The sequence below is a fragment of the Ursus americanus genome, chromosome 1, assembly GCF_024610735.1.
Source record: "Ursus americanus isolate L20-20 chromosome 1, mUrsAme1.1.p, whole genome shotgun sequence".
Lineage (NCBI taxonomy): Eukaryota > Metazoa > Chordata > Mammalia > Carnivora > Ursidae > Ursus > Ursus americanus.
This window is the reverse complement of record NC_142127.1, coordinates 45,109,840-45,127,501: the sequence shown is the minus strand read 5'-3', so window position 1 is coordinate 45,127,501 and position 17,662 is coordinate 45,109,840. Positions and strand designations below refer to the sequence as shown.

Below are 17,662 nucleotides of genomic sequence, written 5' to 3'. Positions count from 1 at the left end.
ACACCTAGAGGTTAGTTTTGTCCATTCTAGCACTTCATATAAAGTGGATCATGTAGTTTGTGATACTTGCTGGAAGGCTTCTTTCACTCAGTGTAGTGTTTGGCACTTTGTCATTTTTATGTCTATCATTACTTCATTTGTTTTTATTGCTGGGATTGTGTTCTATGATATAATATGCCACAGTTTTTATTTTTCTGTCTATTCTCTTGGTGAACAAGTAGGCTGTCTCTTTGGGGCAATTATGCTTTATATTTTTTATATTTTCCCACACATATACCAATTCTCTTGCTCTTCATTTCTTCTTGAAGATCTAAATTTCCATCTGAAACATCTAAAAATATCTTTGTCTTCATTCTTGGAATATACTTTTCTTTATGTGGAATTCTAGATTTACCTTTTTTTTTTCTTTCAATACTTTAAAGACATTATTACACAGTCTTCTGGTTTCTGTATTTTTTGATGAGAAACCAGTAATCATCGTATTATTGTTTCCTAATATATGCCACTTTTCTTTAAGTGCTTTCACTATTTTGACTATGATATCTCTTATTTTTTATCCATGTGATTTAAAACACTTATTAGTAGTGATACATAAAATCAGTTGCTTTATAAACTTTTTAAAAATCACAAATGTTAAATGATAGTTAGATGCTTTTCAGTGGGCTGTCCTTAATATCATTCTATAAGGAATTTCACGTTTGCAAGTATACATAATCTTTTGTACTCTTTTGATTTCAACTATTTATACATCTATATAACTATATGACCATATTTGGTATACATATGTATATGTATGCTAATATACACACATATGTTTATGTATGTATATAAAATATATACACACACACATAGAGTCTAATTATCTTCATTAAGATCCAGATCCAAATTTCTAATTAATATCTGAATTTTTGATTTTGGATATTTCAGATACACCTCAAACTTCAAAAATACAAAACATTACCTCTCCTGTCCCTAATCTAAACCGGTACTTCTTCCATATTCCATATACTTTATATGGTATGACAATCAGTCGTATGATCCAGATGTGTGTGTGTATATATAAATATATTTTAGTAGCTGCACCTGAAATCATGTTGACTGCTTTATTCTTAGCTATCAAAATACTACTCTGATCAATCTTATGCATAGAAATTGGTTTGAGGTATACCAATGATGTAAATTTCTTTCGTTTGTTTGTTTAAATACGTTCTCTAGAGAATTACTGCTTTATTTATTTATTTATTTATGAAGATTTTATTTATTTATTTGTCAGAGAGAGAGAGCACAAGCAGAGGGAGTGGCAAACAGAGGGAAAAGCAGGCTCCCTGCTGAGCAAGGAGTCCAATTCTGGACTCAATCCCAGGACCCTGGGATCATGACCTGAGCTGAAGGCAGATTCTTAGCTGACTGAGCCTCCCAGGCATTCCCCAATGAAGTAAATTTCTGTTCAAATTGCTAGGATAGGTATATACATTTTAATTTAGATTAGTTCCAGATTTCATTCTAGAAAAGTTATACTATTAACACTACCAAAAAAAGTTTATTAGAGTGCTTATTTCCTCAAATCCTAAGCAATAGTTTACTTCATTAATTTAGGACTTCCTTTTTAAATTATTATAAATATGTTCACTTATGTTTTCTTTTTATAACTTTCATTGTTTAGATTTTTTTTAAATTTATTTTTCACTTAAATCACTGAACCATCGATTTGGCTATTAGAAGTATATGGAACAAGGGTAATGGAAACTGCCCAATTCTGAGCCTCCACATACATGCTCCACAAATAATACAAGATAAAAAGAAAAACAAAACTACACAAAACCCACACCATCTGCATAACTAGAAGGCAGAGAATGCCTGAACTTCAAAATGCCTATAAAGAAAACCAAATTCATTTGTACACTCTTTCATGCTCCAAATCTTTATGGAAGATAAGTTATAAGTTTTATTTAAAATGACTAACAGAAAAAGAATGCTCACCCTAATTGTGAAAATAATGGGGGAAAAGAAAGCATTTTCCATGAACTTCCTTGTATCAGTTATTTAATAACCTTTATTTTTCCATTCTTATTTGAAGCAAACTAGTTTTTACATAGATTCTATATTATACTAATACTTCAGATTATGCTTAATGACAGTAACAAAATCAGTCTGGGGAAAATAAAATCATGTGATAGATTAAAACTCAATTCTCAGTAATCTTAAATCTGGGTATCTACAAAAGAAAATAGGGGGAAGGGAGTGTACTAAGTCATAACCAAGATCACAGCCAACATCATATGGCAGAACCAATCCAGTGGGCATCATAATAACTCTTCTCAGACCACCAAAAATATAGCACTGGTCACTGCTACTGCCTCTGTTCCTACTATCACTCCCAAAACTGTTGAAAGTTGCTGCTGAAGTTTCTATCTTTCTTGCAAAAAAGGGATTCTCCACTGCCTCTCTTATTTTGTGTCATTAAATCAAAATTAGAAATCTTGAGTTAATGCATTTGGTTTACTTGGCAAGGTCATGTTGTCACTCCTTAGATCCATGAGACCCTGGAAAGTCATTATCTACATTACTTGGTCCTTTCCACTTCTGTTTCAGGAGGTCTCCCACCATGATTCATACAACAACACATTTTATAAATCTATGTAGAAAATCACCACGCTAGGCAGCACCTTCTCTCCTCCAAATTAATGTCCACTATGCTAGCTCACCTTCAATTTAACAAAATTTTCCAAAATATTCGACTTCGACAACATTTACAAAAAAGAAAATTTCCAGACAGTCCCACATGACATTAACCTGTCAGTTACTCAGTGAAACAAATTACCCCAGTAAGCCCATTGGTTTTTGGATATCTCAAAGGTAGCTATACCAAGGTATCAATTGTTTATACTTGTCTGAAAATTTATAGCTTATAAGCACTTTTGTGGTATAGTTTAAAGATACCCAAATCTAGATTTAGAAATACCTGAGTTAGCATCTCTCTTTACCACCTAACTAGCTATACGGTGATGGAGAAATCATGAAACTCATCAATCTCTGTTCCCTCACTGGTAGAATGGTGACCACAAGGATAATAAGTGAGAATATGAGATCATAGAATTAGAAACAACTAATTCAGTGAGTGCCTCTCAAATGGTAGTCACTCAGTAATTGTAACTATAATTAAAATTGCCATTATTATTATGATAAATATTGATTTATGTTCAAATATTTGAAATTTGTTTTAAGGAGAATATTTTTCAAAAGAATGCATCTCTTTCCCCCATACTGATGCTGTTTGTGCTACTTTCAACTGATGTCCAAGAGAATTGGCTTGTCCAACAATATAAAATATCAGTACAACTGGAAACTTGTCAGAAGCCAAGTCTGAGTTGACTTTGATACAATTTTTGCCAAAAGCTTACTTTAGCTATTCAGTTTTTTAGAAAGGCATTCTAATGGACAGATTAACTATTAATCTTTCTGTATTTTTCAGGCTCTGGCATTATATTAAGATCACTCACTGGAAAGCATAGTGCCTGACCACATTTCATAAATTCCCCACAGAAATGCTTTCACTGAATTATGATGTAATGATCAATAATTTAAAGTCTGCACTCAGCCATCTAAACGTCGGATGCAAGCCAGTTCTGTTTGATAAATGCTTGCATTTCTTTGTCATACCAAAGAAAAGAATGCCCACTGTCCATTCATTCATCTAGTCAACAACCCAGAGTGGTTTCATTCAACATCAAAATCATTACTAGAGATGTCTTCTGGGATAACTGACTGGGTTGGGGGAGAGAATTAGTACTGGCAAAGTCAGTACTGTGGCCCAGGCTTTCTGTATATGGTCTGGTTTATTATTTATGACCTCGTGAGATACATAAGGGATTCCAAAGTTTACTTATGAGGGAAGTATGACAGGCTACGTTATCAAGGTCTCATAGCTAGTAAGTGACAGAATAAGGAATCAAAGATTATTTTGCTATGTATGAGGTGATAACAGGGAAAAAAAAGATTATATTTGGACAATGTAGTAAGAAGACTGGCTTGCAGGGGCACCTGGCTGGCTCAGTCAGTGGAGCATGCAGCTCTTGATCTTGGGGTAGTGAAATCAAGACCCACGTTGGGTGTAGAGATTACTTTAATAAATAAGCTTTAAAAAAAAAAAGACTGGCTTGCAAATTTAATTTTGAGGTTTCAATGGAAAGTGTTCAAAAATATTTTCGTCAATAACAACATCTTTGCAGTAAGTTTGAATCTCCCTTTGTATCTACTTTTAAGACAATATTCTTGACAATATTCTTGATTCTAAGCTTAATAATATTTGTTAGCAGTTACAGTGGATCCCAAAAATATAAGATATAAGAAGGACTTTTATTGTAATCTGAAAAGAAAAAAGATTCTTTTGATTTTGTTCATTCAATGCTGCATAGGTTCAGTTTAGCTAATAGTTAGCCGACTTTTAGGTCATGTGATACTCTGAAAATTCAATCCAAAGATTTTAAGATCGGAAAGTTCTAAAATTATAAGGTTGCAACCAATCAATATTTGGAGGCATTTAAATTATTCTACCCAACTGTCAAGAAGTGCATGCTTTCACATTACTAGTTACAAGGAAGGATTAATGCCCAAATCAACCTATTCCATGTCTTGACAGCTATTTAAAAAGTACTTTATTATTTTAAGCCAAATGTATTCTGCTTCAGCTCAATGATCCTAGTTCATCTTTTCTTTTTTTTAATAATACTTAAATCTAATTTCTCTTCTATGTGAGAATCATTGAGATACTTGGAATCAATAATGTTCCTCTTGAGTCTTTTCTGCTTTCAACTAACATATCCTCCATTCTTTTAACTGGTCTATAGATGGTGTGATTTGAGTCTAATCAACATTCTGATCCCATTTGAAGACTCTTCAATTTACATACAAGCCTCTCTGGTGTGGTCATGGAATGCAGCAAAATAAAGGCTGCCTCCTCCATCTTCTTTCAAAACAGACAAAAGTTATATCAGGTTTTTTGGCAGACACAAACTGGTATTGATTTATATTGCAGTTATTATTAAGTAAAACCTCTTGGCAATTTCTTTGCTGCACTTGAACAGATATCTATTGCACTTGTACAGATGGGTTGTTTTGGTTCAAATTTCAAAACCTTACATATGTTCCTACTATCTAGTATTCTATTAGATTTGGCCCATAATTCTAAGATATAAAATCTTATCACAATTGAAAATTCATATTTACTTCCCACCTATTGTACTAGGCGTTTTCACCCATATTATTCTATTTTATCCTTCTTTAACCTGAGAAGGAATTCAATTTTATGACCGCCAGGCTCAAGAACATTAAATAATTTTACTGAGACCACTAAGAACATTAATAACAGAATTTAGGTTTTGAATGTAGGTCTATTTAATTCCAAGATTCATGATTTTTTTTGTTTATACTAGTCTATAACCATGAGTCATTAAGAAACTATTTAATATGTATTCAAGGAATTACATGTAAGCAATACAATTTTGAAAGCTCATTAAATATGTTAAAGGAGGATTTTATATGTAAGAGCAAACGTCAGTTATCTGTAGCTTGTATTTATAACTTGTACTGATTCAAAGCATTTTGACTCCCCTCAATAAAATATATGTGGGGTGTGTTCAACAGGAAATAGGATGGAGAAAATCAGTAAAATAACATATTTTTATGTGAGAGAATAATGCAAAGTTCATGAATGGGGAATTGATGCATGAAATTATATTTAATGAGAACTAACTTCATTGGCCTTTAGGATGACTTGAAATAGGCAAAGACTAAGAACTGAGAGAATCCTGTAGAGACTACTAGCACAATCCAGGTAGAGATTTATGAAGATGTGTACCTTGACATAGATATGTAAACAATGGATAATATTCAAATACATAATTAAAAATAATTGTAAGAAAATTATTTTGTTCAGAGGAATTGATGACAAAGAAAAATTTCACAAATAATTTTAAAGGTATTAAGTCTGTGTATTTGTGTGTGTGTTTGTTTTTACTATGTCTAAAAAGTTAAAAAGTAATTCTAGTTATTCAGGAAAACAATTAATTTTGTTTTTACTTGTTAAGTTGCTATTATTGGTGTAATTGCCACATGGATAATTGAGAGGAAGAGAGTGTTTTGGGAAATGTACTCGGTAAATATCCATGTACAGTAATTCATCAAAAACATGGATATAACAGAAAAGAAAGGCAGAATTTTAAAGTATATCAAAGTTAAAATTTGGGAGAAAGAACTGAATGGAGGAAGTAATCAGAGCTATAAGAAGAAACACAAAGGATGGGGCCAAAAGCCAATGAAAAATGAGTTTGAGGAGGAAAGTTTAGTTAATGGTTCTGAGAAAGAAATAATTGGGTTTGGTCCCCCCAAAATCTCTGGAACTTTAGAACTCTTTTGTTATGAGGGAGAAACTGAAAGGCAGATTTCAATAAAACAAAGAGAATTCAGTGGATGAGTAAATGAAGTAGGATTGGTCACTCATGAACTTACAAGTAAGTATAATATCAAGTATAACAAAACCTAGTTTAACAACTCATATCTCTACAAAACTTGGGAATTTTCTTTGAATGCATGTTTTCAGTTTGCTGTTCTCTTTTAATCATATCCTAACCATTTGCAATTTTAAATGTTTCTTTATATACCCAAATTTTATATAGAACTGAAGAAAATAACATTTCTTGCAGGTACAAAATTGGAAATGGCTTCCCTAGAGCCAAAGGGCCTTGTCCCCTTCACCAGAGAGTCTCTTGAACTTATGAAACAGCATATTGCTAAAAAACACAATGAGGAACAAAGAGATTTAAAGCCAAACACTGACTTGGAAGTTGGAAAAGAGCTTCCATTTGTTTATGGGAATCTCCCTCGAGGAATGGTGTTGGAGCCCTTGGAAGATGTGGACCCATTCTATAAGAATAAAAATGTAAGGATTAATTGAATTTATTATGACTACATTTTCATTATTTTTTTCCAGATGTGCAAAAAGTGTAATTGAGATAGGATTTTAAAAGAATGAAGAATAAATCGAAGAGTTAAGTTATAAAAAGCTGGACAAGAAATTTCACAAATATTTGGGATTTTTATCAAAACTGATTGCTTGCCCAGTAGGTTAGTTTGTTGGGAGTTACTCTGCTTTTAATAAGCTATACTATTATGCCTTAATGTAAATGACTTGTTTTATGGGAGCATGATGATTGGCTACTTAAGGTTATTGATTTTAAAGTAACTCTAATATAAAATTTTTATAGTATGTACAACAATTTTAAATGTTCAACTGAATAAGCTTGTTCAGTCATTGGGAGAATAAAACCAACCTATATTTTATTTACCATTTTTATTAATTCATACATTCACATCCTGTCTTATCCCTGGAATGACTCAAGGAGCCAATTAAATATTTTAACAATCCAAGAACAAGCACAAAAATGATAAAAATAATAATTATGCTTAGTACAGGCAGAGATCTGTGTGGGCTGACAAAGCTGGAAGAGTCTTCCTTAAGAATATAGAATTTGAATTACAGCTTGGAGAAAACTTCACATTTTAACAGTGCAAAGGGAAGATCTTGATATTAATTAGAATAGGGAAGAGACAGGGTGATGATAGAACTCAACCCCTATTGCAAGTTGTGGGAAATGAAGGAATGAGGAAATGATGTCAACATGGATTTAATGTGATGGCGAAAGGACTGATGTGATGAATGTGATGTTTAAGTAAGTTTAATATGAAGATTTCTGAATTACTATTGCATAGAAGAGATAGGGTCAGAAAGATGATATAGGAAAGAGGGTAATCCAGGCCTGAAGTCAAGAGGCCTGGATGATAGGAGGGTCTCAAAGGAGGGAAAAATGTAAAAAACCTGAGAAGAAACAAAAGGATTTGAAGACAGACTAATAATTCCCTAATTTCCAGCCTGGAATAATGGTAGTGCTACTTATAAAATTGAAATAATTCTAAAAAAGATTAAGCTTGGGGAATATGAGGATTAGCTCTGTTGTGGACAAATGTAATTTGATATTCTTGTAAAGCATTCAGTGATATTACCTAATGGGCAAAATGGAATTGAACCAAAGTCTCTGGATGGAACACAAAGTGATGATTTTGCATAAACACAACTCTTTCAAGTATTTTGCATTGTGGAAGAGTATTGGCATTGTAAATATATATATTAACAAAGACTCCAGCATCTCTCGTAGCTTCCATGGGCATTATGTAACATTAGCTATAAAACACCTGTAAAATCTTCAGAACATTTTAGTGAAAATGTAAGTCTTCATCTCACTTATCTCTGCTTTTACTTTTGCTATGATTAAGTACTGGCAGTTGACTTAACATAATGACCTTAGACATAATTCTTATCTGGCAGAGTTCTGAGTTCTTTGTAGTGTATACAGACATGGTAGGCAAATCTAAGTTTGTTACTGAAGACAAAACCAAGAATTTTGAAAAATAAAACAAGCCAAAGATTCTAAGGATAGTTTGTATAAAAAGTATTGTTAGTAATGATGACACAAAGTATTAAAAATGTGAATTATATTGAGTTTATTCTATTAAGTGTGGCATACCAATAAATAATCCTAAAATTAAATAATTTCCGCACTTAAACATTAACTGGAAAATTGTTATGTCTGGAATTATTCATTCCTTCACAATAATATAAGCTAGTTTATTGCACATATATTACCTCTTTTTTTGAGATTATTTATTTCAGAGAGAGTGCAAGAGCATGAGGGGGAGGAGCAGAGAGAGTCTTAAGCAGACTCAATGCTGAGTGCAGAGCCTGACCCTGGGCTCAATCTCACAACCCTGAGATCAGGACTTGAGCCCAAATCAAGAGTCAGATGTTTAACCAACTGCACCACCCCAGTGCCCCACACATATATTACCTCTTGTATGAAGTTTGAGATTGTTCTGGAAAATAACAGAAAGCACATTTTAAAAAATCAGATTGGGGGGGGGCCCTCTTATTTTGTCTTTGCATTTGAAATGGGAAGAGAGAAAATAACTACAATACATGCCAAAATATCCACAGATTGTATATTGGAAAAGTGTTTTTTTGAGAATTATAACACAGTTGATTTCCATTTAGAACATGTATTCATAAAATATCAATGGATATATATTTGTCTTCACTAATATATTTATATATATAGACACAAATATAAATGCCAATATACAGTCACCATAGATATCTCTAATATGTAATTATATATCACATACAATACTTAAGTATATAATAGATTATATTTATATACATCATTATCATATTACCTTTTATACTATATATGACATACTATGTTATATTATAATGGGCATAATATCATTATGTATAATGTATTTTTACTCGCACCATCATAAATGAATTTTCCAAATGGATATGTATATATATAGTAAAAGTGTATATGTGATATATATGCACACACACAAAGGCACACACATAGGTAGACACTTTCACTATGTGTATCTATAATGTAATATAGATACACACATATACATATACATACATATTATATAATTCATTTTCAGGATAATTCTGGTCTTTCATTATTTTGGGATTTAATGCTTCTATATCCCAATATATTAGTTTTACATGATGTAACTTTCTGTTTTAGGTATGTTTATGCCAACAGTAACATACAGGTGGGATTTTATACCATAGATAATTACTAATGATTGATAAAATATCTTAGTGAATTGGGTCGTTCTTACTATTGTAATCCCACATCTTATTTGCTTTGAAATAAAGTTAACCTTTTTTTATATTCATTAAATTTGGGTTTCTTTAAATGCATCTTCATGAGCCATTAGGATATAGATTTCTTCCTATTACATTAGTTCTGCAGGAAGACTTGAGGATTGGAGTGTGGCAAATGGCTTTGTTACGCAGAACACTGGCCAAAAAAAAAAGTGGGAGATAATCTTAAATATCAATGAAAATGTTTAAAAGAAGAAGTCTTTCCATTTGATTTAGTCTGTAAAATAATACCAAAATATAAGAAAGTCTAACTGTTAGAATTCACAACTGAAATGATCATTGGCAATATGTTGCATAATGGATGAGATTATAGTTCCTAGTTGTAATTTTACTTGATATTCTTTTTTCATTTTACAGACTTTCATGGTATTAAATAAAGGCAGAACAATCTTCAGATTCAATGCCACGTGGTGTACATTTTCTCCTTTCAATCCAATTAGAAGAACAACTATTAAGATTTTGGTACATCCATATCCTTTTCTATTGGCTTTAGACTGTACTAATATCAAATGCAACTATTCTACTCAAATATTGTTGCAGTCTTTTCCTCTTTTGAATTGATATCTCATTTTAGGTCATATTGGAGTCTGGATTATAACTGCACCAAGTGTTCCATATTTGAAAATACATTTAAGATTTACTTTCTAGCACACACAACAGTAGTAAATATTAACGAATCTTAATCCTCGTTTTTCAATATGAATAGTATTCTTTTTGACATTTAAAAAGCTATTTTATCTCATGTGTATACATATAAACATGTTATAGAAACATATATTTCCAATATTATTTTTATACATTATTCCTTGACCATAACCTACCTTTTTCCGACTATTCATTTTAATTAGCGTCCTGATTGACTGCATATTTATGTCCCTGACTGAGATGCCGAAATGGGGCCCAGCATTACAGTAAGTCATATAATTTTATTATATATTATCTCACATATGATTGTACCTTATTTAACATATTGCATTATAGTACATTATATACTACATATTTAACATTTTACAATTTACTATTTATATTTAATATATAATATTCATTATAAAATAGATTCATTGTGCATAATATAATATTTATACATATAGCACAACTAATGAATTTTCAAAGTAAAAACAAATACATATATCATTTAATAAATTTAAGTGTTTTTCTGCCCTTTCATTATTCTTTTTTTTTTAAGATTTTTATTTATTTATTTGACAGAGAGGGAGACAGCTAGAGAGGGAACACAAGCAGGAGTGGGAGAGGAAGAAGCAGCAGACTCCCTGCTGAGCAGGGAGCCCGATGCGGGGCTCAATCCCAGGACCCTGGGATCATGATCCGAGCCAAAGGCAGAGGCTTAACCACTGAGCTACCCAGGCGCCCCCCCTTTCATTATTCTTAGTTGAACTTTAAATGCTGCTATTTCCCAACACGTTAAGTCAACATGATGTAAATGTTTGACTATTTAGCTATATGTTTATGTCTGTCATAAAAATGAGGTTTTATCATAAAGTTAATTAATAACGATTAATATATTATTTCAGTACCTCGGATTTTTTTTTACTATTGCAATTCCATACCTGATTTGCTTTAAAGTCAAATAACATTTATTCCTCTTCATTCTAAGAAAGTTATTTCTATTGCTTCCTTTCTGTTCTATTTCTCTTCTCTTTCTTGAGGGATGTGGATAGTTTGGCTTGCATTAGACAACAATGATAGAAACGCCCATTAAAATTTCTAGAGAAGAAGCCTTTCTTTTCTTTTTTTTTTTTAATTTTATTTATTTATTTGAGAGAGAGGGTGAGCATGAGCAGGGGTTAGGGGCAGAGGGAAGGGAAGAAGTAGACTCTCCCACTGAGCAGGGAACCCGATATGGGGCTCCATCCCCAGGACCTGGGATTCCAGGACCTGGGATCATGACCTAAGCCAAAGGAAAACCCTTAACTGACTAAGCCATCCAAGTGCCCCGAGAAGTCTTTCTCAATGTACCTCTTAAGCTTTAATTCTATTCTTAAAACTAGTTAATTTTGGAAGGTAAATATAAAATTGATTCACCACAAAAATTCTTATATGTGCACACAATAAAATTAGTTCTTTCATACTCTTGAAATTCAGTTAATTATTGTGTGATTTCCAATGTGGAATAAATTTGATATTTTATATTTTCAGTATTTACCAAAATATATGTAAACACTATAATTCTAGCTAGGGCTTGTTGAAAAAAACTGATAGTCAAATTTTATGGTTAATGCTGTAAGACCTAGCCTACCCTAAAAGCTAACTAAAGCCCTACCCTATGGTTCAAGGAGCATAGACTTTTTGTTGTCTAGTTGGTTGGTGGATTGGTTGGTTGGTTGGTTGGTTGCCAAATAGTTACCAAAGGCATATTAATTTGGAGCTGACAATGCATTATCCTCACTTTTAACATTTATATGAAAAATTTTCTGCAGGAATACTTTGCTTGGAATTTACACATTTGAAATACTTATAAAACTCATTGCAAGAGGCATCTGGGTAGAACCTTTTTATTTCTTTGGTGATCCATGGAACTGGCTTGATTTCGGTGTAACTTTGTTTGAGTGAGTATTTCTTCAAATTACAAACAGCTTAATACCTTGCTAAGTTAATACTTTTCATAAAGAAACATCAAGATTTACAAAGTTTTCTGCTTGCAAAAATTCTGTGAACAAAAAATATTTCATAAATCATAACCATAATGACTCTCAGGCAGCTCCAACTGAACCAGCCCTAAGAATATGCAATAAAAATGAAAGGAATGGGATATTATCTGTTTTCTATCTGAAGCAAAACAGCAGAGGTTGAATTTTAGAATTTTAAGTGGTTATTTTCAGTGCACAGAAAATCTCTTGGGGACTTACAAGAAGATCCTAACATGTTAGATCTTGTCTCCAACCTACATTTTATTTAACTACATTGCTTAAGACCAGTAAACACTAGATATCAGAGTAAAATATCTTAAACACATACACACACACATTTTTGAGATTGTTACATTAAATTCTAATGATTTACATATTTTTTTTTCAATGCTTCTATTTAGTGTACTCTGTTTTATGGCTGGGCAAATGATCACTGGCACCAAACTCCTGTTAAAATAATTTAAAATGATATTCCATTTTTAGGTTTGGGGTTGATTTTTTAAAACAACAAATAGCCTTCATAAAGCACGTAATCAGTGTCTACCATGTTGTAAGCAATAAAAAATAGTAGCTAATATCATTGAAATTATTATTGCTACTACTTTGATTACTACCATTATTTTGCTGTTGCCATTGCTGGTAGCTAATACTTGGCTAACCCAGCTACTACTTAGTCCCATGTGCCAGGTGCTAAACTATGCACTTTACATGTATGAACTTGTTTAATCCCCACAAAAAGCCTCAGAATTAGGAAGTATTATTATCCCCACTTTAATTTTAGTAAAGGAATCAGTACTTTTTCCATGTCACTCGGGTAGTAACTTGGGAGCCTGGATTTCTACACAAGCACTCTGGCTACACTCTGTGCCCTTAGCCACTATACACCCTGCCTTCTGCTATCATCACCGTCATCACCACCACTATGATCATCCTCTCATGATCATCATCAGAAGTTTAAATACTTAAATCTCATTACTTAAAAAACTAAGGATTTTTCCTATTTTTAACTACCTCTTCAATGATTAGATAACAAAAGATTTATGAACATAATATAGGGTTTTTGGTATGAAATTATGATTAATCACAGTGTCAAGTTTTTATAAACTGTCATAATTTGTGGATTAATTTTTACCTGGCTACCTTGCACTGTAACAATCTTTGTCTTCCAATCAATAAGGCAACTATTTGCAAAATGGAACAATGAAAGCAAGGGAAATGTTTGGATATGTGGTTTTAAAAATAAGTTTTAAATAGTATAAAAAGTCAGTGATAAGCAGCATAGACTCACTATGACTTCTAAATAACTCTGATTTAATTCCACAGGCACATAGCAAGACACTTAATTCTAAACTCCATTACAGTATTTATAATTTCAAGAAATTTGAGAATTTTGAAAATTATTCCCCTAAACCAAGGTAAGAAATGGCATTTAGTTCTTGTGTTCATTTTGATTTACATACCCTCTTGTATTCTTTCGAACTCCCCTGTAATTGCTTGGAGAAATACTAAATTGAACAGTGTTTCATCTTTGAAGTCAGTGAATTATCTGATCTATAAGTTTATTTCAGTCACTCCAGGAAAGCCAAAAAAATCACATTTGACTGTTATTTACTTGAGATGGGTTCAGTACTTAATGATAAAATATAGAGATTAATCAAAATATATTTTCTTTTTTCTTATTTCTTTATCCTTGCATCTTAAATATGAACTTATAAAATTGTCCCTAGACTTCTGAAAGAGATAACAACTAGACAGATATCTAATCTGCCTTCTTTTCCTCACTACATCTAAAAACCAGTTGAAATGAACAAAGTAATATAAAATAAGATAAATTCCATTTTGCTCTGAGTGCTTGGATAAGGTGCATTCCACACACCAGAGCTCAAGGAGGTTCTGCTAAATAAGGTAGAGCTGTGACCACATGGATGGAAGATGCCGAGGTTGATTTACAGTTCCCATTCCTGAAGATATCCTAGAGAAGCCCACAATACCTTCTAATTTGTGTTAAGAATGAATGAAAACTATCATACATGAAACAACTCTTCTCAGTGTTTGGGCTGCTGAGTCAGGAGTATGAAATAGGTGAACCAATAAACCCAGAGGCAAGGGTGATAATACCAAAAATGAGATCTACAGACAATTTCTGTTCACTCGAACACCATGAAGAAGGTTAGATATATGCATACCGTGTACTTGGACTCCAGCCTGGACACAACAGTAAAAAGACTAGAGAGTGTCATGATGGATGGCACATAGCCCTGTGGATATATTAAAACACTGAATTGTACACATTAAATGTGTGAATTGTATGATTTATGAATTATAGCTCAATAAAGCCGTTTAACAAAAATGGTCTGTGCATGGCAGCTTCACCAAACCCAGTGAAGAAAGTGGCAGTGAGAGATGCGCTGGTAGGAATTCTCACAGTTCTACCTCCCTTACTACTCTCCACAAATTACTAGAACATAAAATTGCATCATCTGTGTCTTCATCTTAGGCTCAGAGGTAAAGATTAGAGAACGAATCAGGTGTATCCAAAAAGAGGAACATGTCTTAGTGGAGTTGGAAACACACAGGCTGATAGAAATTGCTCTTTTTTCAAGGAAGAAAATAATCAAGGTACATACCAGCAACATAGAGCATGTGAAAGTATTTTTGCAGTACCAAAAGGGAAACATACTATTTAAGAAAATGAAAATAAACCTCTTTTTTTCTGTAAAACATATGTCCTAAGGAATAGGGGTAAGCATAAGAAGTCATCTTTTTTGTAGTGCCTTCGAGATTTTATTTATGTATTTTTGTACTTATGTATTTAAGAGAGAGCATGAGTGCAGGGAGGAGCAGAGGGGGAGAGAATCTCAAGTAGACTCTACACTGAGCTTCACACAGGGCTTGATCCCATGACCTGAGGTCATGACCATGAGATCATGACCTGAGCAGAAACCAAGAGTCCATGCTTACCTGACTAAGCCACCAAGGTGCCCCTTTGTAGTGCCTTCAGAAGAAAACCTAGACTCAAGTAAAAGATGAAAATGACATAATAAAATAGACAAAAACACCTATCAGACAAAAAAGTGATAAAAATTATAATACCTAGGGCACCTGGATGGCGCAATCATTTAGTGTCCAACTCTTGGTTTTGGTTCAGGTAGTGATCTGAGGATCATGGGCTCTGCGCTCAGTGGGGAGTCTATTTGAGATTCTCTTTTTCTCCCTCTGCCCCTCCCACTCATGCTCTCTCTTGCTAAAATAAAAAAATAAATCTTTTTTTTTATAATACCCTTGGTGAATATTTGCTAGTAATACAAGCATTACAATATGGTATTATCTGTACAGTATTATGGTATAGTAAAATAAAACCACTTGTGTAAAGAAAAACTAGGGAAATTCTATATTAATACAATAGAACCAAAAATGGATGGGTTAATGAAAAAGAGAAAATGAAGTTCCAGCTTATGGATAGTTGGTGACCCTAAAAAGAGATCAGAATAAATGTAAAAGACAAATTATTCAAAAATACACTAGAAAATTTTTTTAAAAATTTTTAGCTTGAGATTTTTGTCAAAATGGAAAAGTTCATTTTATAGTAGACAAAAAAACTAAAAGATAGACATATTATAACATTTTTTAAAATTTAAACTTTTAAAAACTAAAAGTATTATAAAAATCCTATAAGCAAAAAAGCAATGAAAATTTGCCTGAGGAAAGGTTATTTTTAGACTTCTTGATAATATTGAACGTGAACAGGCAGTGGAGTTTCAGAGCTTGGAGGAGGTGTAGGCAGGGAGGTTATTACAACAATATTCTATACGTGTCTGTCATCCATATGTGACGTTGATAGGAAGATATTCTCAGCCATGCAAGAGTTCTGAAATTTTGTATATGTACCTTTCCTGAATAACTGGTATGAAGACAAAATTTCAACAATGGGAAGATTTAATACCAGAAGCAATCACAGTGAACTCTGAAATCATTTCAACACAGAATGAATTCCAAATTGCTGTTGTTAAGTGGTATGCAAAACAGAATGCAAATATTATAAATCCGAAGTAATAACAGACATTCCTGAACTAGAAGCATATTTTGTGTTCCAGAAAACTTTGAAATAGATGCCGAAATTATAAAAATCTAGTGATTTTTAACATTAAAATCTAAATTCGTTTGGATGCATTCTCAGCATCCACCCACCTGCATTCTTGCATGGCAACTACTAGCTCTAGTTGAGGAGAAGCTACTCCTGTAGATCGGGAGTATTCATCCCAGTCCCCTCTGCTCCCTTTGTGTGAATTTACATTTCCTCACAAGCCATTATAAGGATTTGAATGTTATCTTTCCTGTAAATCGTGAAAAATAATATATAATGCCAAATACACAAATTGAACAATTATAACTAGGTCGGAAGTCCTAAAAAAACTGAGCAGTGGGAATAGGAAATGTGAGAAAGTGAATATGATCATTTCCTTATCTTACATGCTGAGACTATAGTACATACAGTTTTATTTTTTATGTAGAGAGTACAAGTTTGTTCAAATTAAGAACTTAAGTTTGATACAGTTTCTCAAAATAGGTATATTTTACTTTAAATACTAGAGGAAAAGGAGAAAAAGCAAAGTTTATTTTTTTAAAGATTTTATTTATTTATTTGAGAGAGAGTGAGAGAGAGATCATGAGAGAGCAGGGTGGGGGGCAGAGGGAGAAGCCGACTACCCGCTGAGCAGGGAGCCCGATGTGGGACTTGATCCTGGGACTTGATCCCGAGACTCCAGGATCATAATCTGAGCCGAAGGCAGACGCTTAACTGACTGAGCCCCCCAGATGCCCCAGTAAAGTTTATTTTTAAAAGATAGGACACATAAGGGGAATATATAAATCAAAAAACAAAATGGTAAAGTCCTATCCAAAGTTAAGGCAATTTATGAAAATAAATACAATTGGATTAAATTTTTCTGTCAAGATGTAGAGACTTTAATATTAAATCTTAAGTAAATCAAACTCCACGAAGAATATACCTAAACTAAAACAAAATGGAAGTTTAAAAATAAAAAGAAGGGGAAAGTTATACTAGGAAATCCAAATCAAAATTGGCATATGGTTCAGACCTTTGAATGGTAGATAGCAGCGAATGGTGGACATCAATGAAAATTAGTAACAAATTTGCTTTTGTAAGATTTGATGATGACTTTTTTTTTTTTAACCTTCAAACAAAATGTTACCACTAAAAGCTGCACAAGAAGCTTGGTTATGT

At 32.7% G+C, this 17,662-nt stretch overlaps 1 protein-coding gene across 2 annotated transcripts in view; it reads left to right on the top strand.

The window, feature by feature from the left end:
• SCN7A (sodium voltage-gated channel alpha subunit 7) overlaps window positions 1-17,662 on the top strand; it is an 87,421-nt gene that overhangs the window by 11,698 nt on the left and 58,061 nt on the right. For both annotated transcript variants that reach the window (XM_045780477.2, XM_087861195.1), the window contains exons 2-6: window positions 6,702-6,937; window positions 10,127-10,239; window positions 10,591-10,680; window positions 12,208-12,336; window positions 13,741-13,832. In XM_045780477.2, coding sequence (XP_045636433.2) covers window positions 6,702-6,937; window positions 10,127-10,239; window positions 10,591-10,680; window positions 12,208-12,336; window positions 13,741-13,832 — 660 coding nt within the window. The remainder of the gene's footprint in view (window positions 1-6,701; window positions 6,938-10,126; window positions 10,240-10,590; window positions 10,681-12,207; window positions 12,337-13,740; window positions 13,833-17,662) is intronic.